This window comes from Gymnodraco acuticeps, unplaced genomic scaffold (genome assembly GCF_902827175.1).
Source record: "Gymnodraco acuticeps unplaced genomic scaffold, fGymAcu1.1, whole genome shotgun sequence".
NCBI classification, from domain to species: domain Eukaryota; kingdom Metazoa; phylum Chordata; class Actinopteri; order Perciformes; family Bathydraconidae; genus Gymnodraco; species Gymnodraco acuticeps.
In genome coordinates this window covers 1,032,495-1,059,481 of record NW_022989985.1, presented here as the reverse complement: position 1 = coordinate 1,059,481, position 26,987 = coordinate 1,032,495, and the positions used below count along the sequence as shown (strand labels likewise).

Here is a 26,987-nt window from a genome sequence, read left to right as displayed (position 1 = left end):
AGTAAAAGTACTTCAATGTATTGTTAGTAGCAGTCAAACTAGTACCGAGTCCAACAGTGTCAGTTTTATGAAGAACTTGTGGTAAAATATATTTGTAAAAAGAAAATGAAGAGCTACTGATTTGAAAAAACGGCTCTCTGTATAGTTTAAATCTCCTAACAATGTTGTCCATTTATTCTTCTCCCCTCGAGTCCAACAGTGTCAGTTTTATTAAGAACTTTCAGTAAAAAATATTTGTAAAATATGAAGAGCAGCTGATTTGAAAAGACAAACGCGAGAGACGGCTGAGTGACCTCAGTGCAGAATCGCTGTATAGTTTAAATCTCCTAACAATGTTGTCCATTTTAGACACATGCCTATTATATTTACAGCCTTAATAACATTCATTTTCTGGGCTCAATGTGTGTCTTGGCCGTTTTCGTTGTGATCATTAAATTCACCTTGTTTCCCCTTGTTTATAATTATGTTCAACGTTCCAAGCAAACGAGTGCTTTTTGTTTTGAAATCACTTCCGCGAGTAGGGGGGCTCGCTACAATGACCATTAGACCATTTAGTAAGGTAAAAAACAAAAAGCAAAAACGCCTCGCAGACACTCTTCCGTTTACTTGTTTAATAAAGAAAAACAAGTGGTCCGTAGATACACGGAGTCATCTAACCCTAACCCTCTCCCTCCATCATGTTGATTTGAATCAGAAGTTCTGAACATGAGCCCGCCCCGCTCGACCTTCTGAGCCAATCACCGCGCAAGAATGACCTGCCTTCCGTTTCAACCATACTCCTTCCGTTTCCACTATACTTTCTCTCACACATACATACATTCTTCTCTCACATACATATATTGTCTTCACACATACATACATTCTTCTCTCACATACATATATTGTCTTCACACATACATACATTCTTCACTTGCATACATATATTGTCTTCACACATGCATATATTATAAAATATATGTATGTAAAAGGAGAATGTATGTATTTAAGAGTGAAAATATATGTATGTAAAAGGAGAATGTATGTATGTAAGAGTGAAAATATATGTATGTAAAAGGAGAATGTATGTATGTAAGAGTGAAAATATATGTAGGTAAAAGGAGAATGTATGTATGTAAGAGTGAAAATGTATGTATGTAAAAGGAGAATGTATGTATGTAAGAGTGAAAATATATGTATGTAAAAGGAGAATGTATGTGCGTGAGAGGACCAGTATGAATTACGGCCTGTACGGCCCCTCATACATAACTACCAACTGTCTTATAGAGTAACTGACCTCCCTTTATATTAATAGAACAATAATGTAATTGTTAGCTAATGAATGTTTCGATGCTGAACAACGGCAAAATGACAACGTTTTCATTGGTCCCTCTTCTTAAAGCCCCAGTCACACTGTCCGGAAATTGACACCAGATGGACACACGATAAAGGAAATGTTCAAATTCGGCTCTAATCGTAACAACATCGGGCCATTCGTGAGGGCCATCGTATGACCGCCGGTGGTGGAGTTTCTCAGGCTCCGGCAGCAACTTCGTGAGCGGTGGCAAAATCTTTGGCATGCCAAAAAATTGCCGAAGGACCTTGCGAAGGTTAATTTTCGTGTTGAATTCGTGTGTCCATTTTGCCCTCCGTAAGGCACTTGTGAGGGCATCTTGTCAAATCGTGTCATCTTCGTCTGATCATTGGTGCCATCGGGCATTTTTCGCCTCACAAAGACAATACGAAGGAAACAAGAAGCTGCCCGATTATTTTAGGAAGGCAACAGACAAGGCAACTACGTAAAGCCCTCGCAATGCCGTCGTGTAGCCAGCGCATTATAGTACGATGACATCGAGATTGCATTTATTGAACAACAAAATCATGTAAACATATTATGTAAATAACCCAATTTGTGTTCTGTGAAACTGAAAAGTATATTACATTGTTTTTGTTACTTTCGTTGCAGTTGTATGTCTTAAATGTAATTTAGGTTAACTTCCTGTTTTATTTAGATGCTTTGTATTTTGAAGGCGAGTTTACGCTGTTGACAGGTAGTTGTTGTTGCTATGGAAACAACATGACAGAGATAAGTAATATCTTCTAATCTACATATAAAGACGGAGAAAGTAAAGAATAAAGTGTATGTTTAAATGTTAGCACCCCCCAAAGAGGCACAAGCTCTTATGTTGAGTCTGGATACATTCTAAATCATCAGTAAAGCCTACGACCATATTTTTGTGTGTGGTTCGGGTGCCATTGTGTGGCCTTCTGTAGGCATCGTACTTGCTTTGGCTGTTGCTTGGCTGTTGACCAAGTTCGGGGCCATCTTCGTGCGAAATTCACAATTCCATATTCGTGTGTCCATCTGGTGTCAATTTCGGGACAGTGTGGCGGGCTTTAGAGAAGACCAGGAAATGAAGGATACACAAATCGTGTTAAAATCAATAGACACGCAATGACTCTAAATAATAATGATCGCGCCACCAAACACAGATTAAAACTAAAGTAACAAATCTGTTATGAAAATGTAAGAAGTAGAAAGTACAGGACTTTGAGTTAAAAATGTAAGAAGTCAAAGTAAAAAGTCGTCAGATAACAAAAAACACCAAACAAGTAATTCAATTAAATAAATCTAATGTTTTCATATTAAGATGATTGCCGCAACTGCTTTAGCCTTGTAGTCACATCATTTGAATAGCTCATGCACTTTTGCAGTGTTATTTATTTGCAATGATAGGTAAGTTAGTAAAGGCAAACGGTGCATATCGTTAAATAAGCTGTAAAAATGTTATTATGTAAATGCCAGTAATTGTACCATTATTTTATTAGCAATCTGTACTTGCTGTCATAATTTAGGAAGTAGGTCTACAACCCAAGAGGGTGAATTTAACTCCTAACGGCTCATTATTTCTGGTTGAACAATTTTACCTGAACGCATCATCAGTCAGGCCAGGCCAGGTTGGGCACCAATAACGTGCTGCACGCGGGCGAGGTGCCCCTTTTCCTCTTCACCCTGAGCCCTTACAAAGTCTACGAACGCCAACGACCTGGAAGTGAGCAAACATTTGCTTTGAATTGCACTTCATAAATAGTTTGTAACACGTATAAAAACATGCACATCAAAACTAAGTGATGCTTCTTTAATCAAAAATGTCCCTTTCATTGGAATAACCTCCCTCCTCACAGCGGTCAGAAATCCGCTATGGCAACAGGAGGAAAAACGTCAAGAAAAAAGGAAAAGATTTGACAACATGGCGCACTTTCCTGAGAAAAGTTTCTCCTGAAGGCAACACAGCTCAGTCTTCGTAGATTTTCCTCGGAGTTTAGCGACTATAACGTGGACCTTTCGGCTAACTTTCCAACAGCACATTGAACCAAATAAAAAGACCAGAAGGAGTGTGATGGGATGAGAGCGATAACCCGTGGCACAAACCAAAGCAGTCAGACAGGATGGAGCAGCAAGCGACTCTGAAAGAAAAGGTAAATAGACAAAAAACAACTACTTTCTACACTGTCATGCAAGCTGCCATATGTGTAGTTGTTGGCATTTTGTTGCCTCCCCCCTGAATAACACTTTTGTTACCTCGCGTCCTGGACAGGAAATGCCAAATGACCATTCCTGCGAAAAGCTCGTAAAAGCCCGATTTTCCAGTCATGCAAACTGTGCTGGACTGCACAGAGGATGTGTGTGCTCTCCTGGCTCACACAATAGCTAACATTAATGTGATTCAAATGCAAATATAAGATCTTACACATTACAAAATAGGCTCTAAACATAAATCATACTTCTTTTGTTTTGCATGAACAAAGTGGCTTGCACAGTGGCAGTTCATTTGTGTGTACAACCATGATTACACCACATTATTCCCCAACAAAAAGTAAATGTGTGCATTACAGACTGTGTTTTTTCTATGGAGAGTTGACTTAATCTCTGTCTCCTCGTGATTAGGTTGGCAGGGTGTCCTCTGTGTTGGTGTAGGCTCTCATTATCACTCCCTCTCCACCCTTCCTGCCCACATACAGCCCAATGAAACACATGAGACAGCACTCACCGTGGACCTTCCTGTAAAATATCTGATCAGTTCACTCCTCTCTGGTCTAGTGTACAGTGTTTATCTGAAAGGAAAACCTGCATGCTCTTCGGGCCCCTGGGAGAACTAATCAATAATAGATGTTTCTCCTGACATTGCTTTGGAAGCAAGTCTTTGAATTTCATCATGCGTGACAGTGCTGTCAGTTGTGCTGTGGACTTCACTCCCTCAGCTTTGCAGTTTGTGTACTTCTGAGAGGTGGGTTGCTAAGCTCTCCATAGGATTTACAGCAACAAACCCAGCAGCTAACACTTGTTTTAAGACCTCCTTGCACAAATCCCACTGTTTTACATCATTTTGTTGTAGCTTAATGGATTTTTTTAACAATGTGAAGGTGTTACATTGGCTTTAAAAGGTACACTATATTGTGTTTCTTAAAAACGGCATACCAATTCTTCAGTTTGTTTTAGTTCTTGGTCATTGTCTTACTTTATATAATCTATTTTGGCCCTACAGTATACTTGCCTCACATGCTCTGTAATCACCTAAACACATACTTTAAATAGATACATGGAGATACAATATAAAGCACTCATCAAAGGTGGAAGGTCAAAAGGTGCAAGAAAGCTACTGATCGCTGCAACTTGATGTTGGACCTACTTAAGCCCTCATATTTGCTGCGTCTACTCCCCGGGCCTCTGGAAGTAATTACCCAGCCTGCCATATCCCAGAATTCAGTCCGAGGAGGAGTGGTGAGAAAGCGGTATAAAGGACGGCCCTAAAAACATGCATCCCTGAGATGAATTTCCTGATTCAGTAATACTCACAAACCTTTCCCGATAAATGGATACATCACTCATCTACTTAATCAATTACACTATTTGGTTTAATGCAGCTACAGCAAGACTTGCACAAATTGGTCTTACATTCAAATGGTTTGCCTTTTGGTTTGTTCAGGAGAGTAATACATTGAATATTAATTTTTACAATTATAGATTCAATCCCACATTATTGCCAATGACCTTGCTCTAAGGCAGGTTTAAGGCTTAATCTTATTGTAGGAGATTTAGCAGCGCACTGAAGATGTCTTTATAAGGTTGAACTTAACACTATTGTTGTGTGTTTAAACTTAGGTAAAACGGCTGTGAACATCAGAATAGTTATGGGCTTTGTTTTAAACTGACAGGATGTGAAAGATCAAACTGTCTTTGCCAAAGGCATACCCTATTTTTAACCTGGATGGGTCTGTTCTTCATAAACAAAGGTGAGTTAACCTTATTTGGACTGAAACCAATATCCCATATGCTGTACAGATGTGGCGGTCTCTCAGAGGTCAAAACACAGAGCAAAATCAGGAATCTCACGAGAGACACACACAGACCTAGCTGGCAGAACAATTCACATTGTTTTGGAAATCGAGTTTTTAATTTAAGGTTATGTCACAATACACCCTCAAAGATAAACTGATTAGTTAGTCTAAATACAATATTTGTATACTGCAGAATATGTGGACTTCAGGTTTTCTGTAAGGTCTTTCTTTGATTTGAGCTATATTAAAGTTTATAGAGACTTAACCCTCATACAGTTATACTAGGCCAAAAATATATGAATCATATCCTCTCTGTTTTTTGTTTTCTTCACAGCAGACAGTGATGTTTACTTTACATAACAGGAAAACCACAATTGGAACAAATAACATTAACAACTGTTTAGTTAGGTCAGTTTCCCAGAGAGCAATAAAACTGTTAGCATGCACAATACAAGGGTCCTTTAGCTGGCTAAACTGCATCAAACTAATGGTTTGTTTTGCTATTCCAAGTGTCAAAAGGTCTGTTCAGCACATTATCATACTCATCATAACACTACAGTGCTTGTTTTCATTGCTTTTGTGGGAAAAGATGAGTCAGTTTGGCAAATATGCTTTCTCATACACTCTTTTGGAAACATGCTGAGTCATATCACACATTGAAACACTATACACCATATTCGATTCTGTATACCATCCACAAAAAAAATACATTTACAGTTGAAACACGTTAAAGGTCCCATGTCATGGCCATTTCTACTGATCATAATTCCATTGTTGTCTACTAGAATAGATTTACATTGTTCAATGTTCCAAAATCACATTGGTTTCTCATACAGCATCTATAGTATGTGTATTCACTCTCTGTCCTACATGGCTTGTTGGAGCTCCTGCCCCCTCCTGCCCCCTCCTGCCCCCTCATGCCCCCTCCTGCCTATGAGCCCACTGTGCTCTGATTGGTCAGCTCGCCCACTATGTTCTGATGAGTCCACCACCGTTAAAGCGGAACATCAGTGATTATGTGTTACAATGGTGTTTGTTAGCAACCAGAAAATGACACCAGTAATGACAAACAGATAAGAATGCTGCGTGGGGTCTGGGTGCCGTGTTGGCGGGACGTTGCGGGGCTCGCTGCTCCGCCCTTTGAGGATCGAGGAGCGGACAGTGTGAGGTGTATTACTGGTGTCGTTTCCTGGTTGCTGCGTGGGGTCTGCGAGACAGCGAGACATCGCGGAACTCAGCCTGAGCACACACATACACTCACAGCCTGAGAAAAGATAAGGCTGAGTGAGTGTGTGTGCCGGCGAAACTCCGCGGAGTAGCGCGGCTGAGAAAAGATAAGGCTGAGTAAGTGTGTGTGTGTGTGTGTGTGTGAGGAGCTCCACGGATTGTTCCATTTGGACCAATCCGCGGAGCCGTTTCGTCACTATGCCCGTTTACGTCACTTTACTCAGGAAGAAAAAAATGGAAAAAGAGAAATCTCCAGCGTTCTGGGGCAGCATAGACAGGTCTTTTCTGTCTTAGAGTTTTACTCGCTACAGGGTGTACTTTGAGGGTTTGTGACTCTGCAGACCGTTCACATAAAAAGCTACATAACACACAAGGGGACGGGTAATAACCGGAAAAGCATGTCATGGGACTTTTAAATAATCTTATCTTGTGTGTTCTATACCTTACCCATTTCCCCCTCCTATTGCCAAGGTATTTGAATTGTATTACTCAACTTTTAAGAACTGTTATTTGTTTAAGTGCATTCCTGTGGGTTAAGTTTTAAGTTTTTTTCGGTTAACATTTTTTTATTTGACTGATTACAGCTGTCAATCCCCTCTGTGTATTTCTTCAGTTTTCCATATTCGGTTCTCGGACAGCGGGCAGACCTATCCAATGTGTTTCTGGAGACGACGGGGCCAGGTGTGGGCTCAGCAAAGCAGAGTTCATGGAGAAAGTGCAGCAGAGCAATGAGGCGTGTCAGCGGGGTGACTTTCAGGCGGCCATCCATTTGTACACCAACGCCTTGCAGGCTGACCCACAGAACTGCATCCTGTTCAGTAACCGCTCAGCAGCCCGCCTCAAACTGGGACAGCACCAGGCGGCACTGGAGGACGCTGAAAAAGCCTGCGAGCTCAATCCCAAGTGGCCCAAGGTAAGTTCGCCTCAAGCACTTTATCTATGGAAACACTAAAGTATGAGGACAGTAAAAACATGAGGAAACAGTCCTGAGGTTTTCACCCTGTACATCATATACATTTTATCTTCTTAAACAGAGATTATTGGCTTTCATAAGTGCACCAGTTGTGTCTCATTGCCAACAATTCTTCATTTCGTCAAATCTAATTTATGGGCTCTGATGTCCATACAATTTCCAATTTAAACTTTAATTATCAGGATTTAGCTGCATAGATTTAAATGGGGAGAAGTGTGAAGTACGTTTGATCAAACATTTTGCTGAAAAAGGAACAAGTAATATAAACTAGTACTATAGTTATCTTGTTGTTGTTTTGATCACACATTTTAGATGATTTACAAGTTTGTAAGTGTTTCCAATTCCACTCACATCTTCACTCCTCAGTTGCATTCTCTCTGCTGATCAATACGAAGTTTTCTGGGGTCTTGTCTTTGATCTTGTCCAGGCCATGTGGACTAACCTGTGATAGATTTCACATTACTCAGCCGCAGAGATCACTCGGAGACCAATTCCTCTCAGTGATAGAAACGCATTGATTTCACAATTTAGCATGGAGAGATACTTTTGTCTTTGGAGAGAGAGATTGATGATAATGTGGTAGAGTGGTATTGATGATAATTTGTCGCTACCAATGATGAATCAGCGGCCACCTCTTCTTTGATCTGAGGTCGTGTATCTTCAGCTGCTCAGGTAGGTTTCCTCTTCAGTAAAAATGTGGTGCTGCAGTGGGAACTGTCACCTTTTATTACGTAGATAATGTTGTGTACTTGCTGCATTGTGAAAAAGTAAATAGACCTACATACATTTAGTCCTTCTAGCAGTTCTCCATACTTTTGTTGGAATGATTACACAGCTATTGACCAGCTGTTGTTTTAGAAGCTTTTTAGTACACTACTGTTTCTATATCGTTTTATTTCAACCAATTTTACAACAATAGTCTCTCCTGCATGTTTCCACATCTCCCTCTCCCTCCATCTGTAGCATCTGAACATTAGTAAATGTCGTTCATTCTGGAACAATTTCATAACCCTCTGAAGCCAGCAAGGCCAAAATATAATTGAAAATCACTGCCAAAATCATTCTCCTCTTGATATGCTATCCAAGTACAATGAAGCTCTTTGTGGTCTGGCTGGGGGGATGGTTGGCTTAATCTAGGCAGTGTAGCTCTGCTGATTCCTGGATTTACTCCCTGACAGCTCTAACTCTCATGCTGACGTTTGTGTTAGCAGACTAGCTGCAGATGTATAGCCTGATCCTTGTGTTTTACTATGTTACATGAGGAAAAATGATTAGTATCTCTGTGGTATTGACAATTATACTGAAGTGTGCATGTTTTGAAGTTTCCTGAATCACCACTAGGGGTCAGTGTTGTCCAACTGGAGGGATTTTAAGGGTTTTGTGTGTGCAGGACAAAAAGGCATTGAGGTATTTTAATATCCAATATGCTTTTTATATGCAGTGGGTTAAAGGCCATGTTTATCATGACTGGCTTTCATACAAATATTGAAATGTGCTTAAAAATGTATCAAAGCAGCCGCAATGGAGGCCATTTTTCTACTTGATTAATCTGCGGTCGGAGGCAAAGCCAAGGTCACAACCACTCCATCTTTCATTTTCTTATCTGATATGTCAGGGAAAAAAATACCTTCTCTGGTCCTATAAGAGTCGGATAATTTGATATCATTGCCCTATAGTAGATCATATATGACCATATATAATCAATACACATGAATGTATTGCAACTCCTGTATTCAGTTAGTGCTACCTCAAAGAATTGATTATTTATGGTGGTCTTGACACTAATGGCGTTGGCCTCGGGGAAATAGAGATTTGGGGTTGTAGAAGTCCATCTGCTACGCCTGAATGTTTGATGAAGGAACAGGGATTAAATCACAGGAGTGTGCTGGCATTCAGATCCTGTGTGAGTACATAATATCATCAATCATACCCGGCTATGACTGCACTTCTGGATTGGCCCCGTCAAACCGTGACAGGCGTGGTTTTGCTGCCCCAAGCACCAGCGAGCAGCCCACCATCCTGAAGCCCACAGAAGCCTGTGAAGGAGCCCCCTGTCTAATCTGTCAGTTTTGCTTGCTGTAAGTGCCAGAAAACACATTCTGAGAGAAGAAAGAAAATGTGTGGTTTAATGACCCAGGACAGCTTTAGGCCCTTTGTATCTCACCCTCTTACTGAATATAAAACGCTTAAATGAGAACAAAATAGGGTGTCATTTCATAGACAAGGTGTGTGTCACATTTATTCTCTACGAGCTAGTGTGTGAATAATCTAGCTGCTTTTCTTGTGCATGATTCATTTATTGTATGATGACACTGCAGCAAACTTCCAGTATCACTTTAGGATGGAAAGCGTCTTTTAGCTTTTGCTGCCAGTGAGTATTTTGTGATTCTGTATTGCACCCTAGTTGTTTTTTAGGCGTGTACCAGTGACTGAGAGGACAATACCCTCTCTAGATGAATTCGCTGTCTATTCTGCTCCTCCATCTGGTCCCTCCCTCTCAACACGGCTGTTTCAGTGACATGGTAAACAAACAGCATTTTCTGCTATCCCTGCCATTCTCCTGTGTGAGGCTGACAGGAGAGTTCCCAGGGAACCAGAAGACAAGTGGCACTGCATTGTCTGGGGAAACATCTCTATCATTTGCATATCTTCTGATTATAGGTTATGATGGTCGAGGGTATTCTGTCTCCTCAAGTGTTTATCTCCAGTTTTCACGACACCTTTCAAGCCTTGTATCCCAGATGAGGCTTTTTTTACCTGAGTTCATGTGCACACATTTTTCTTTTTCACCAACATTAAAATGGCTATTTACATCCCAATGGAAGGGCCTTGGGTATAACTGAGACGATGAGTGTTTGCATTGGAAAAGGTCATTGTGTGTGGAGTGCTGAAAGGGGACTTTAATTACAGCAGCAGCATATCCAGTAATTGTGTAAGGAGTGGTACTGACAGCCTGATAAAGCATAAAGCTTCTCTTTCCTGCAGTGCTGGGTGATGACATTAGCTTTTTGCTGGTAATGTACAAGGAAAGGAAGACAAAGAATTGTGTGATTTGACGGCCTCATCCTTTGCCACTCTCAGCGGCGCTCTGCTTTTTATGTGGATGAAAACCACTGGGGTGTAATGCTCCCCTGTTGGTATGACAGTCCGTTAAACCAGCTCCCATCTGATCTCAGTGTGTGTAAAGCATAAAGAAGCTGGCTTTTGATCTCATGTGGAGAGTGGTTATAGCTCTTGTACCTTTCTTTTTGCTTTCATCCTTACCATCTGAGATATTTATTTCACAACATCTTGGTGAGCTGTGCTTTTATTTTGATACATGCTGAATACTAAAAGGAAAACCTCCAGTGAGGAACAGCAGGTGGGCATAAATATGTGTTTTTGTGTTTGTCGAGCAGAGAACATGTATTAGGTGACCTTTTTGTTGTAATGCACTATGATGAGTTATCCATGAATCATTCATGAGAATTCAGTGTACAACTTAAATCTGTCATCCATCCTGCTGAGTGGCTTTGTCTAGCCACTAGATTGGTAAACCAGCCCTGACTTTTCCTTTCGCAACATAATTGCGTCAGAATTTTTAATTAGCTACATTTTGCAAGAATTTAAATCAGAAATCAAACAACATTCTAAACAGACTCAATCAAGAATATAGAAAGCATCATATTTGTTTAACATCATCATGTTAACATTATTTTCGAAATGTTTAAAGCATGCTGGCGTTAGCATGTAGTTCTCTAAGCACCAATTTGTCTCAGTACACATGAACTGATATATATCATAGATATGAATTTATAGACTTTTTAGGGCAAAACATTTAAAGGGGCCTTAGAATGCTCCGTTTCAGGTTCCTATTTGTATTTTGTGCCTCTTCTTTGACATGTTAACATTCTTAAATGTTCAAAAGGGGCTTTATTTTTCTCATCCTGCCTGTGCTGCAGCACCTCTTTTCACCCTCTGTCTGAAACCAGAGCCCAGTCTGCTCTGATTGGTTAGCTGGCCGGCACTGTTGTGATTGGTCAAATGCTTAGACATGTCCCTTAGCATATCATAGTGTTGTGTACTTCCTGCATTGTGAAAAAGTAAATAGACCTACCATTTAGTCCTTCTAGCAGTTCCCCATACTTTTGTTGTTATGATGTTAGTGATGTCACTATGTTACGGAAGTTAACACAGAGTCCGATGGACGCGTTTCAAGGAGGCGGGGGAGTGTGTGGGAGAGGATTTTAGCCTTTGTAGAGCATTGACATGCACACAAACCAATGTAACACACTACAGGAAAGAGAAAACCCCCAAAGCATAATAGAGCCTCTTTAAACTGTGTTCTTTTAGATTCAGTTCTATTTGAAAAATGTCCATCAATTTTTTGACATGTTATTTATCACAATTACCCCAAAATGGAAATGTAGACTAAATGTAACTCTGGCTATATATTGGGGCTAACATATGTATCCATGAATATTAATAATATCCCTTGATGAATATTCATGATTAACAACTGACATCAACCTGCATACCTGTATTATGAAACAAATGGGGATAAAATATGAATGCCTTTAGCTTGTCATGCGAATACTGATGCAGGGAATGATGTAAGGAGGATGTTGCTCACCATGCAGCATCTTCAATCAGATGTGTTGCTTCTCGCCTTCTCATGCTTTAAATGACTGGGTTAAAGTGGAAAATGGGGCAATGGAGGTCATCTCCAAGTGCACATCCTTCTCCAGATCCTCCATTTCATTTAATTTCATTGTTTATTTAGCAGGGACAATGCACATTAATGAACACGTAAAACAAAAAAATGCAAATAGTGTAAATGTGCCGGATTTTAGCTTGGAGCTCATTTCCATCCGCAGTCCCTCACATAAAACATTTAAGAACATGACAATTATACACATAGCAAAAACAAATACATGATATGCAAAAAGAGCAAGAGCAGCACACACAAGTATTTACCACATGGCAGTACAATCTAGTAGCAACGACGTATAAAGTGCAAGATAAGATACAAGAGCTACCTAAAGTGCAAGAGGAGAAACCCCTGTATTAAAGTGCATTTAGCGGTGAGTGCACGTCTGTTTGTTTCTCAACCATTCTTTTAGTTAACCTTTCTCTCACACATCACCTACTGTTTAACTACCTGGTCACATGATAGTACAACAACATTAAAACCACTGGAGTCATTGTACAAACAAACACTCTAGGGTAACAAGAGGTGCAGCGAGAGGAGATTGCATTATTCCACTCAGAAAAAGTTCTTTCAGTCAGTCTTCATTTTCTGTTAAAGCTGCTCAGCAATGGAACTCAATCCCACCTCCAATCAGAGACCAGACCACATTCACTTTATTTAAATCAAAACTCAAAATATGGTTGGTGAGGAATCAGCTCTGCCAACACTGACCCAATCTTCTGCTCCTTACAACCCACTGCCTGTGTTTTAACATGTTCTTTTGTTTTGTTTTATTTGTTTTGTTTTAATGTTCTGTATTTTAAATTGTTTTATTTAAGTATCCCAGTAATGTCTGTTGCATGTTTTAAATGTATTGTATTTACTTGAAAAATAGCCTCTTGGCTAACTCTGGCACATTTACAGAAATGTTCATTAATGTGCACTGTCCCTGTTAAATAAAACTAAAACTATTGAGAGTGGGACAATCCCGTATCTCAGTTGGGAGGCTATTCCACAATGAGCTGCCTTTAATGGAAAGGACATTTTGTCCAAAAGTGGTCCGTCTACGGTGGACCTCACAGTCTCTTCTGGTTTCTGACCTAGTGCAGCGTCCAGTGTGTTTTCTGTGGATGAATTCGCCAGTCCATGTAAACATTTATAAATAAAGCACATACATACATACATACATACTACATACATACATACATACATAGTTGTACTCTGTTGTCCAGTGATCTATCCTCTGCCTCCTGTAAAGCTTCACAGGTCCGTCGGTTATGTCCTGCGCGGCTCGGCCAGCTCCAGTTCAATCAGTCATAGAAAGTCCGAAGAGTTTTTGCAGGGAGCGAAACGGCAACGTAGCTGCTTAATGTCTTTGGGTTTTTTGACATGTCTCGTAGTTTACATTGAGTGTTGACAAGAAACACGTGTAGACGAAATATGTGTTTTTATTTTGATGTTTTAAGGTACGCAAAGGCACGTATACTGACACAAGTGACGTTACGCAATTCAGATTTTTGCCGCGCATGCGTACCAGTTATGTGCACCCCTGCTTATATACACAGATACAAATGATATAGACAATAATACAAAAAGAAAAGACAAAGAAAAAATATAGGGAATCATGCCACCCCGTCCCTCCCCCTTCCCACCCATCTTGCCATTTCACAGAAAATCCTACCTGATGCTTGTTAGCAATCGTCTGAGTTCATCTATCTATTATATTATATATATTATTTATATTATAGCATAACAATTTATCCACATCAAATACATTCATACCTTTTTTTCCACATAACATTTCATCTGTTTAAGCTGAATTGAGATTGACTCCTAATAATCTCCAAATGCACCAAGGTGTGCATATATGTACAATCTTAATTTACACGAGTGGTATTACCAGATCAGCAGCTCTTTTAATAGCCTCTAATGTTTGCTTGATATGTTTCTTAAAAGTCAAGTTCGAGTCCAGTATGACTCCAAGATATTTGAAGTGGGAGACTAGTTCTATTTCTGCTCCGTTTAAAAATATGTTGGATCCTTCGATTTTGACTGGTCATTTACTGAACATCATGTATACTGTTTTTTTTTCATTTAACTGTAAGCAAATGTTGTTCAGCCAGTGTTGAACCTTGTCCAAAGCATTAAAGAGACAAGATGAGATCATTTCAGTGTTTTTCCCGTGTATAAAGATGACCGCATCATCGGCATACATTTGCACATTCAACTCAGGACATACATTAGGCAAGTCATTAATGTACAGGGAAAAAAAGTAACGGTCCAAGAATGGAACCCCAACAGGGTTGACAAGGTAGGGCGATTTTGCACCGTTGACCAGAACACACTATTCAGACGAGGCAGATTTCTGGATTTTACCTATTGATGACTTCCTGAATTTTTCAGGGCCTCAAACTATTTAAAATTGAGTGGTAAGATTCTGTGACATAAACGAAAAAATGTATGACTTGCAACATAATGATGAAAATTAGTGGCATAGAGGAAGAGAGACATTTATAAAGTTATAGAAGGAATTGGGAATTACAAGAATATTTTAACTTATCCAAAGCTCAAATATGTGACGGCATATTAGACCCTAGCAGATCTAATTTGCAGTACTAGTCCTAGACCCTCCCCTATTTGAGTATTAATAGATTGTTCTCAGTTATACAGCATATGCTCAGTGGTTAAAGCTTTGGTTTAATTAAATTGTTTTAAAAGCACCCGTGTGTAATGTGGAAAGAATGCTCCTATGATCCTCGCAGAAAAAGTGATTCCTTGCCAAAGATTTGGTTCAAGCCTTCAGTGTTTTGTTGTCTGTAATATCAGAGCTCGGTGACCTTCTCAACAGCACAGCAGTGTTAGAGGTTTTACGGATATACACTTATTACGACAGTGTGCATCCCCTGCTGTCTCTTTTCATGAAGTTGTGTGCTTTGGGTTAAAATAAGGTCTTCCCGCCTGTTTCCCCTCTCTAGCACTGCACTGCTGCTGTTTTCCACTGTCGCGCCAGAACTCACCACGGAGAGAGCCGAGTCATGAACCACTAATAAGAGGGTTCCGTTTTGCTTCTACCCAGCCGAGGCTTGAACTAATGAACAAATCAAATGAATGGCATGTAATTATAGGCCAGAGAGAGTGGGACGGACAGAGGGTTGGCGCTAGCGGGCACAAACCCCAAATTATTTGTCTGGAAAATCTGTGAAATGAGCGGGAACAGTTCAATTCAGTTTTTTTCCTTACGAAGGCCCATTGTGGCACATATGCAAGGGCCATGATGGAGGGAAAGTGACCAGACACAAACTCACACACTCTTTTGATTTCACTTATTTAGCAGCTATGTTGTTCTTTCAAAGATGAGAGTAAACTAATCCTGAGCTGCAGTTTTCTGTCTCATAAGCAGTCTGTGTGTGCTTTTCTGAAAGACACTTATTTCTTAAATTACACTGTTTAACTGTTGTGTATCCCATGTGATAGTCTTCAGTAATATGCAGCATCAATGTTTCTGAGCTGCTGCATTGTTGTGAACCTGAAGGATGCAATTTGCTGCCAAAATCATATCCCCTTCTCTCAGTCTAGTACATGAAAAAACTGTTAGAATCAGCTCACATTAAGATTTCTGCTGTGTTGACTTGCCAGTATTACAGCTCAGGCATTTCAATTATGCTAGTAATATGACTGATATCATTTATATCCGGAATAAGGCTGCTGTTGTCAGTCCACTAACTGAATAGACTGTTGATGTGTTCAGTGTTTTTTCCTTTTTTCTCCCATTTTGGCTTCGAAATCCTGCTTCCCCGGATCGCTGTGATGGTGGCCAAGTGGTTTTCCTCTCTGCCACCCAGGCGCCCTACCAAATTGTAGTCTTTAGTAAAATGTAATCTGCTTTCAAGAAACAGCAGACGCACAGACATGCAGCAAAAAAATGAAAACAAGCCTTTCCTTTTCCTTTTTAACACTAACCATAAACTATGTTACAGTATATATCTTCAGTGCTTTCCTGGAGGCCACACAAGCTCTCAAAAAAAATGTTTTAGTGTTGCATGATGTAATGTGATTTGATGTGTGTGTGATGACCTCCCTCTCACCCCAAAGCTGTCTGTCTCTACGCTGTCTTAGGGCAAGGATGAGTCAGAGCTGATGTCACCCTCAGCGTAATCTGTCAGGCTATCAACACCCTCGAATACCTACTGACCGCTCACAGATGCATGATCATAAACCCTCGCCACCCTAAAAATATTGAAACAGATTCAGTATATGTGGGTATTTCTGTTCTGGCTAATTTGTCCGTATGACATTTAAAAAATGTGTGTTACTTTTTGCATAAATTGCTTTTCTTTTTTTTGTTTTGATAGCCATTTTGCAGATAATCTGTTCAGAAAATTAAATGCAGTGGCCTCTTTGTCCCTGAAGAAATAAAATGTGTCAAAGCCTAGGTAAGCACCTTAAACAAGAAACTTTCAATCATGTTGGAGAATGTCTGCGCACTCAGAAAGCTTTTTCCCTCCGGATACATCAATTGATTACCAGCCTAATAGCTTTTTGCTTGCTATTACATGGAAAGAAATGTCAAAAGGCCCAGAGAAAGCAAGCTCATTGCCATGCTCATGGCATAACACCCTGTCGCTGATAGTGGATCAGCTTTACAAGCCCGAGGAAATGAGGAAAACAATTGCACCTAGCATATAACCTCTTAGTTTATACAGATGCTTTTTCTTTTTTTTCTTTCAGGGGTTCATTTTGTTGTCAGCCTCGTATTGTGCCGGTCCCTCCCACCTGGGAGCTAGGCAAGGCTCGGGTCCCGAGACCTGGATGTCTCCAGAATTAGCACAGCCTGGCCCTGCTGCAGGGAGGAAGTTCTCCCATTGGGGAAATAGGGTAGAGCAGAGAGCAACCTGCTAGAAGCCCATTAGTATACACTGCATACGCATTGCACGATGAATAACAGAGCAGAGAGGTTTTTCATCTGCTCTGATCTGCATCCTGTTCCCATTGCCTTCGCCTCTGAACTTTGGGTGACTAGTACGCTAATTATTTCTTGTATCAGTACCAAGAGCGCTGTCAGATACATACCAATATTACAACACAGATTAAAATAAAGAAAAATCCTTCTACTGATGCGTAATATCACAGATGTATTGTTATATTTTCACCCCGTTAAGGAGGTGCAATGTTTTGGTCTGTGCTTTCTCCTTGGTGGAAAGTGTTCCTCTTTTAGCTTGTGGTCTGATTCATATGGCACCTTTTCATGATGTAACCTCCTTCCTACAGTAGAATGAGTCATTTGCCCTGGTTCCTCCCAGAGAAATAAATTGGTAGGGGATAAAGATGCCACTAATTTTGTTTCCAGGTGGCTGACTAGCATTTTTGGAAAGAAGCATAGCAGAAAATCACAATAGTTATTTCTAGAAAGAGGAAACATATTGGTCTAGACCAGTGGTTCTCAAACTTTTTCTGTCAGGCCCCCCCTTTGGAGAAAAAAAAAGGTCGGGCCCCCCCAACACAAATAGTCAGGCTCAGTGGCGGCGCCAGAGATTTATTTTGGGGGTGCTGTGGGGTAGCTCAAACATTTAGGGTTTAATGTACCGGGCGCTACAGTGGAATTTTCTACTGCAACACTCCCCACGCAAATACACAGTGTACCCGCGACTGTTACAATGAAGGCTCGATAATCAGCTCACGGCATATAGGTGTAAGCAGGGGTAAAGTGCTATTTTTATAGGTGGTGTGTGGACCTCACATAGGGGGGTCCGGGTGCAAGCTCCCCCAGGAAGATTTATTTTTAAATATTGAAGTTAAAAGCATCAATCTGGTGCACTTTAGGAGCAAAATGAAGAGATCTATGGATACATCTCTCAACACCCATTTGAAACAGACCTGTTAACAGATTTACTTTTTATTTATGGATATTTTACAAATCACCCTTTTAAACATTATTCTTTTTTTACTGTCATATAGTATTTCATACCTGTTTTTCATTTATTCTCTTATTTTTGTATAACTATAATGATCATTTAAACGTGTGCCTCGGAAATAATTGTTTACATTAATGGTGACCAAAACATTTGAGACCCACTGAGAGAGTCCTTTAGCTCACTGAGTCTCTCAGTCTGACAGGAGAGGACTCTCCTCCACTTTGTTGTTGAAAAAACTCCTTATATCCGTTAGCGTAGCTCGCTAGCACCAGAAGCTAACAACAACGATCTCCAGTACCGGTGCGCTCTCTCTCTCTCTCGCGCACACAAAATGAGTCGAGCTTTAATGAAACACAGAGACCCAGACGTAATAGTACTGTACTGCATCATATTATTTTCGAATCAATAATTTTTCAAATTATGATTTTTTTTTTTTAATCATTTTTTTTTTTTAATAACCATTTTTCCTCCTGGTCTCTCGCGACCCCCCTGGCATGCCTCTGCGCCCCCCAGGGGGGTCGCGCCGCCCACTTTGAGAACCACTGGTCTAGACCAAAGTTTTGTTTGGAACTTTTCTCTCCGTATCACTATTAATTTAATTGTTTTTTACTGTCAGCTTTGTCTTTTTTTACTCAAACAAAATAAAGATTGATTGTTTATTCTTGATAAACCTGTAATTCTTATGTTGTACTCAGGGAATACATTATTGTTCCTACAAAAATATAAACGCATTTCATTTATATATGTATCATTAAAATTACGGGATATCATTATGGGACCTAAGATCTTCATTGCCATAACTACACTGTAGCTACTGTGCATATGATAATAAAACCCTTGAATCTTGAATCTAAAGGGATGCTCCAACCCAATATGTTGTCAATATCACTTTCTCATTGTTGCAGGCTTTAAATATGGGTGAATAATATTTTTGCAGTTTTATCTCTGATGGAGAACAGCAGCTGTGGTCGGCCTGATTTCAGTCAGTAACTGTGTAAAAAGAGAGAAAATCTTTTTTTAAATCTTCTCCTCTTATCTGCTGTCCAGCTGTAATCTCAGTATGCCCTAAACACTCAAAACACTGCTTTGAGGATAGTTTTGTACATCTGTAAAGCCTTGAAGCTCTGCCAGATGATGCATATTTATGTATTGCGTGCATGCTGGTGAGTTTTCATATTCTATAGGTGGAGCTACACTGCTCTAGAGTGCCATTAATAGTCAAAACTCCACATGGTAATTGAAATAAAAGTGTAAACGACATCTTTCCTCATTATTCAAATAGAAACAGGCCACATTACTTTGCAATTCACAGTATACAACTGTGTAAAATGTCAGTGCACATTAATAGAACACAATCGTTCAATAATGTCACTTAAAATCTGTCACTGTTTAATGCAATCAATTGATGTATCAGCAAAAAACAGTCCCATTTGTCACCGTTGCTCATATGGAACCACAGCATGAAATGTAATCAGGCTTTAGTTTAAATATGACCTAATTTTGTCCGTAAGTGAGTGCTGCATGGTCAACATTTTTCTATAATTACTGAGTTACATGGCATGTCGTACATGATTAATGATGGATGATTTCTAATAAATAATGGATGTTGGGAAGGCAGTCTGCAACAAAGAATGCAATATGCAAACTAATATGTTAACCCCTGTTATAATCTCAGATCCTTCCCTTAAACTGTTAAACAGGACCATTTCATATTCAAATCCAGTGCAGTTAAAGATGTATCTTCTTTTTCAGTCTAAATGTCTTGGTGTGTAATGACCTCCAGCCTAATTCATTCTTCTAAAGTGCTCCTTATAGATCTCAGGTTTCGTTTTTAGGCAGCTAAATTACTCACTTGTGTCAGGTTATTACAATTAGCTGTTTGAGTGCTTGCACTCTTGCATCTTACCTAGATACTTCCCTTTAATTCTTTCTCTCCATAATGAGTTTTACAGGGGAATGCACCAGCAACAGCAACAACAGCAACAGCAGCAGCTAAACGGAAAAGCCCGGGGAGATGTATTAGCTAAAAAACCTTGGAATGCAGGTGGTGTATTTATGTGTGCGAAGCTGACAAATGACTTCCGTGGTTATGGATACAATCACCGTATTTGACCAGAGGGTAAGCTGTTTCAGTCAGGCGTTAAACATCTCACACACATACGTGCACACGTTTTCTCAAACAGAACTTGAGTGTGTTGCTGTTTTAATGAGCTTGACAATCAAATACACACTCAGTGACCAGAAAAACATAAATCTCTGCTCTGTAGCACACTGAAGCATCTTTGGCTGATATGAGCTGGCAGACATTATGGTGCCGTGACTCCCTTGTTGAGGTGTTGAATCTGAAAATGAAGATATTGGTGCTTGGCGCTTTCGTCTCAGGGCATGCTTCAATGTTTAATGGGATTCCTATCAGGGGGGCTGTGGTGGCAAACTCGTTAACATAATTTCACCGAAATGTTACTCAAATCATTCAAGGGTGATTGTTTTGCACCTTTACAAAGTCACAATGTTGATGAAGTGCCATTATCAAGGAAAGATAATGGAAACATGATTTATGAATGGATACATTTGATCCAGCACAATGATACTGGATGCTCTAACACTGAGGCTTTAACAAAAACACTCAGTGACCACCACTCAGCTCTTACTAAGTCTATAATGTTTATGCTTGCTGATAACACATGTCTATATTTTAAATCCATTTATTTTATGGTTTTACACTATACATAAGGCATCCAGGGCAATGATATAGCAGTAAACAAGTAGTTGCTTTGTAAAGATATAGTGGAGAAATGCCGTTCTGTAGAATGAAGTCTCACTCCATGTGTGTGTTTCAATCTTAATCTGAATTTCTCTGTGCTTAGTTTATGTAGTCAGTCTGGTTGTGGGTGCATGCTAGTGTATGTGAGTCGTCGTTGTTGTTGGTTGTTTGTGATTCCCACTGGCTAGCTAACGGCTGCTGTCCTTGTTAATGGGGCGGTGGTGGCGAAGTCGATAGGGACGGTCCTTGGCAACTGGAAGGTCACCAGTTCAAGTCCCGGCAAGACCAAGTGCTACCGAGGTGTCCCTGAGCAAGGCACCGTTCCCCACACTGCTCCCCGGGCGCCGTTCAAAATGGCAGCACACTGCTCCTAACACTAGGATGGGTCAAATGCAGAGAAACTATTTCCCCACGAGGGATTAATAAAAGTCCATCTCTCTAATGCTGCTCTTCTTTAAATGGATAAATATTCTCCAGTATTGCCGTGTAATTGACTGCTTTTTCCTCCTTAGTTTATTGAAATGTACCTTATAGATAAAGTTAAAACTGAGTTTTCAATGATGATGCAATATGAACATTTGAATAACACTGAATGTTTTGCAATACGAAGGTCTGTCTTCTTAGCCTTGCTTTGCTTCGTCTGAACCAAGCATTTTAAATAAAGGACTTTTCTGCTAAGCCTTCCTGCATCCTGCATTTGGGTCCACGCTGCTCCTCTCACCGTGACAACTTCAGCCTTATGCTGTGTTGTGACTCTCCTTTACTTGTGGCCCAAACCACCTGACACCCCCCATGTTTACCTGGCACGGTCCTCCTCCCTCCGAGCCAATGTTTTGAAGTGTCTTTTTTTCTGCTCCTTTCATTGTACGCCTTTAAGTTCGCTGCCTTTGAGAGGAGTAGCAACTCTGCGATCTTGGCAGTGCTCAAACCGCCCTCCAGGAACCCACAATCATGCCTTTCTCCACGGCTGTCCACGACCATGATTTAGGTCCACTTTTGTTAACCCATTCACATGCAAAGTAAGCGTGGAATTGGACTTGCTGTTGTATGCACCTGTTTGTGTAGCGATACACATGCAAATGAGTAGGACCACTTTGACTGCAGGGGCAAGGGTTTTTATACTTCTGATCACTTGAGTTTAGCTCATTGTATTTGTAAGAGACCAAGTCTGTCTCAGTATAACTAAAGGAAGGACTGGTTTGGATTAACCAACGCGTGTTATTTGTAGTTCTTTTAGCCCATTAATTGATGATTCCAATGATAGAAAATGTATCTCCAATCAGTCCATTGTTTCTGTGAATTTCAGCCAAAAATGCAATATTTGTTCACAAATGTGATAGTTCATGTCATTTACAGAAGTTGGTATACCCCCATTGGTATATAGGGTGCAGTGTAGTGTGTTCTCTTTGCTCCATTTTGGGCTTTATAATCTTCACACAATATTTAGTCCTCTCTCTGACTTGCAACGGCCAGGTGGGTCACCCAAGATACAATAAAACATGTTTTACTCTATTGGAAAATAACAAAGCAAATCAAGATGCTATGTTTCCAAGGCGTTCATTAAATGCAAAGGGCATCACTAGTTATTGATCATAATATTGTGGATTGTTAGACTAAACACTGAGTCACAACAGCTCCTTAACCATAATCATTATTTCCAATCGTCATCTCTAATGACTGTCCAGTCACCCTGGGCAACCACATTTAGACTGCCTTCTTCCACCTAATTGAGTGTAGTCGCTGCTATTGACAACTTCTTTTTTGTGTTAAAAATGTTCGTTCCTTTTGTCTACATGCAAAGTGTTGAGAGTGAAAGTTTAAAATCAAAAGGAAATGGGAGAAACCAAAAAAAAACAACATAATCCATATTCCTGTTCAACAGGAGATGGCAGCTTAAAAAGATTAGGCAGACATCGCTACAGCAGTCACACATGGACGCAGTCTCTCATAATATGTATACAAATAAATAAGGAAATAAACATAAATCTGAAAATGTGGCGAAAGGCAAAACATTTGAACGCTTGTTTAATGCAAATCTTGATACAAATAATAGCTCTAAAGGATGTAATTGTTACTAACCCTAATATGAATTACCTTGCAAGTGAGACGTCCTAAATGGGTGTGTTAAGGTTTGTTTATTAGTTCAGAGTATTTTGCCTCATTAGACGGCTGAGTCAGTTAATTTAAGGGAAATACATTTGATGTTTACCTTTGAGAGAGTTACTTTGGTAGTTATGTTTTTATTATTAAGTCCTGTCCAACTCGACACACAGCTGCCATACAATAGTCATGTCTGAAAGAAATAAAGGGGTAAGCATCATTACCAAGTGAATCAACACTGAATTGCCTTCACTCATCTAATTGTTCCAATGTTTCCCCATTGGACTAAAGGAGCAGGTGGCGACAGTGAATTGACAATCAGCAAATGTCGTGTCACACTAATGCTACTACGTTATGTCATTACTACAAATGTTTTAACAATTATCCTGAGGAGGGGGAGGAGGATAATGACGCTGATGTGAACATCCATTATGTCCTCCCACATCTACGCAGGTGGCATCCTGCAGGCGCAGTGGAGCAGCAAATCCCACAAATGCTCTCTTTTGAGAATAAAACCCTCAAATAAAAGCTTGTGAGCAGGTGCTATGGTTTTTTTTTTTTCTTCACTCTTTAATGCTGATCAAATCAATATTTTATTCTTACTAATCCTGTTACAGCTAATGAAAATCGTTTTTTGTGATTAATATAGATTTTCAGTCATTCGGTTACATCTTAATTTAAAAGAATGTAGGAATGAATGTCTCCAATTAAACTGGGGGAATTGTTGCATCCATAATTGAGGTCTTGTGAGCTCCTTCTGTTTATTATTGATTAATGCTACCTAATTAGGGCTTGGCACCTAACTATGTTGGTTAAATGATGTAAGGTTGTGAAAGACAAGAACGCTGTTAAAAAGAATATTATTAAAGAAACATGATTTGAAGACATTGTAGCTCCACCAGACCTCCTCAAAGATGTAATTGGAATAATGCTATGTCGCTAATGTGTGATTGTAGTTGTATACATGATGGGTTGAATCATAAGCATTAAAACATTGTGGTGAGGTTGTGCTTTAATTAACAATGCTGACAGAAAATATATACAACTACTAAACCTTTTGTCTAGTAAAACATCCACCTATCAGATTATTGCGAGGAAACCAGTGCAGTGTAGGTCTTTTTACTCTGAGAGTTGAAGCAGCCTAATCAATCACTTTAATTGTGACTGTGCAGCAGTGTGGATTTTACCCACTGCCTTTCCTATCAAATGTTTCCATAAAAAAGAGTCTGCTACACTGTTTTCTATTTGTCATTTGACACAATTACCCGAATGCTCATTTTCAGGTTCATTTTTGTATTTTGTGCCTCTACTGCAGGGGTCACCAAACCTTTTTAGGGTGAGAGCTACTTTCAAAAAATAAAACAAGTCGGGGGCTACTTTTACTCCTCTTTTGTTGTTTTTTGCAGTTTAGCACATTTTAACATTATTATATGCTGACCTTTAACCTTTGTGTGCTGTTTGCGTTTTCAGTGTTTACTAAAAGAACATGTATGCAATTTCATTATTTTAAACTGCTTTATTTATTTTGAGGGCCTCACCTTCTCTAGGGGGGTCCGGGGGCATGCACCCCCAGGGAGATTTATTTTTAAGTTAAATGCATCAATCTGGTGCACTTTGAGCACAACATGAATTTGGATTCAGCTCTCAACACTCAGATGAAAGGGAGCTGTATACTGTTCAATGATCCAAACATCTTTAGAATATGATCACATCCAATAACAAATCATTTAAACTGGTTTATTCTTATCTTATGTTACCTAGTTAGCATTCTTTCTTTTTATTTATGCATACTTCACTAATCACTCCCCTTTTAAACTGTTTTTACTGTTCTATAGTACATTGGAAGGATTTCTTACTTTATCTATATTAAATAGATAAAGGTGTGCTCTCCCTGGCTCTCTCTCTCTCTCTCTCTCTCTCTCTCTGTCTGTCTGTCTGTCTGTCTGTCTCTCTGTCTCTCTCGCTCGCTCACAGAGGCTGTGTGCTCCTCCGTGGCGATGACGGCTTGCGTTAAAATAAATAAATAAACATATTTGTAAAGTGGGGGGACACAAACGGGATTTTGAAAAGAGCGGGGGACATGTCCCCCCTGTCCCCAGTGGAAATTACGCCATGATGCGTGTGTGTGCGTCAAGTGCAATAAATATAGGCTATGCAAGTTGCAACACACAGAGTAAAACTCTGCCCCTCATGTGTTGTAGGCTGGCATGATAGGCTGTTCAATGGGGCTGATGTGTTGTGTACATTCTGCCAGAAGGAAAATCAGCGGGGAGGTGCCACATTGCTTTTCTTTCCGACTGCAACGCTGGTCCCGCAAATCAAGCAAGAACGTGATTGATTGATATTCATTGTGGGGGTGGGGGAGGAGGGGTGTTAGATAGATATGAGTTGTAGTAAGTAGATAGAGTTCGCTATGATTTAGGTTTCGTTTATGCATAGGGTAGATTCTTTTAATTACATTTCCTTTTTGTTTTGTGTATTTTATACATTTTGGATTTGCTTTGCGACCTATTTTTAGAACATGCCCCGCGGGCGACTCACGTTGCCCCTGCAGGCGACTAAGTGCCCGCGGGCACCGTGTTGGCTACCCCTGCTCTACTGTGACATGTCTCCATGCTTTAATGTTCAAAAAGGTCTTTATTCTTCTCATACTGCCTGTGCTGCAGCACCACCTTTTACCCTCCGTCTGAAACCAGAGCCCAGTCTGCTCTGATAGGCTAAAAGATGGGGCATCTCCAGTTAACCAATCAGGTACAGTGTGTTGGAGCGCTAGCCAATAGAAGTGCGAGTGCTTTATAGTGATGTCACCATGTTACGGAAGAAAACAAAGTTGTCCAATGGAGGCTGTTTAGGCAGCTTTGGGATTTTTAGCCTTTACAGACTATTTACATGCATAAAAACATATATTACACACATGGAAACTATCCCCAAAGCACAATAGGGCCCTTTTTAAATGTCCCATGTCATGCTTTTCCCGTTATTACCCGTCCCCTTGTGTGTTACGAAGGTTTTTATGCATGTAAACGGTCTGCAAAGTCACAAACCCTCAAAGTACACCCTGTAGCGAGTAAAACTCTATCACAGAAAATACCTGTCTATGCTGCCCCAGAACGCCTCGTTGGAGATTTCTCTTGTTCCATTGTTTTCTTCCTGGGTACAGTGACGTGCCCATACCCAAATGGACCCATTGGTCCAAATGGACCAATCCGTGGAGCCGTTACGTTAAGTGCGTGGATTGGTCCAAATGGACCAATCCGCGGAGTTCCTCACACACAAACATTCAATCTTTTCTCAGCTGCAGCTCCGCCGATTTCTCCTCCCTGAGACGGCGGGACGCGGCGAGGCTGTGAGTCTGTGTAAGAGCACACACACAAACTCCCAGCCAGGCTGCAGGTGTGTGTGTGTGCTCGGGCTGGTTTCGGGCTGGGATTCGCTGTGTCTCGCTGTCTCGCAGACGGCCACTGGGCTCACAGGGAGGGGGGGGGGGGGCAGGAGCCCCAACAAGCCGTTTAGGACAGAGAGTAAATACACATACTATACAGAGATGCTGTATGAGAAACCAATGTGAGTTTGGAAAATTGCACAATATAAATATATTTTAGTATACCTCAGCAATGGAATTATGATCAGTAGAAATGGCCATGACATGGGACCTTTAAGCGATATGAAGTAAATAACTGTACACCTGCGATGTTGCATGCTCTGCCATGTATGCAACAATAACACCTGTATTGTTGCATTACATTTCCTTTTCAGTTTGGTTCTGATAACATTCAGTACGATGATCAGCCTCAAGAAATTCTCTACTCATTTACGACAAAGAAAATATGTGAAACGACCCGTATGAAAAGGAGGTCAAAGCCTTGGTAGTGCACACAGTCCTTGGGAAATATTTAACAATGAGATTTAAAACGGAAACTGTTTGGGAAGTTTGTCAACAGAGCTCGGAAATGACCTCTTTCATATTTCAGGGTCACTGAAATCCAAACACTTGGAGGAGCATTTTTTGTTTTCACCTTGGTCAAG

General features: G+C 40.3%; 1 protein-coding gene across 1 annotated transcript in view; it reads left to right on the top strand.

Annotated features, from left to right (window-relative positions):
* The first annotated feature begins 3,214 nt into the window (after positions 1-3,214).
* LOC117543928 (tetratricopeptide repeat protein 28-like) overlaps positions 3,215-26,987 on the top strand; it is a 174,364-nt gene continuing 150,591 nt past the window's right edge. The window contains 2 exon segments of the mRNA XM_034212592.1: positions 3,215-3,456; positions 7,157-7,456. Of these exon segments, the coding sequence (XP_034068483.1) occupies positions 3,427-3,456; positions 7,157-7,456 (330 nt within the window). The 5' untranslated portion in view covers positions 3,215-3,426.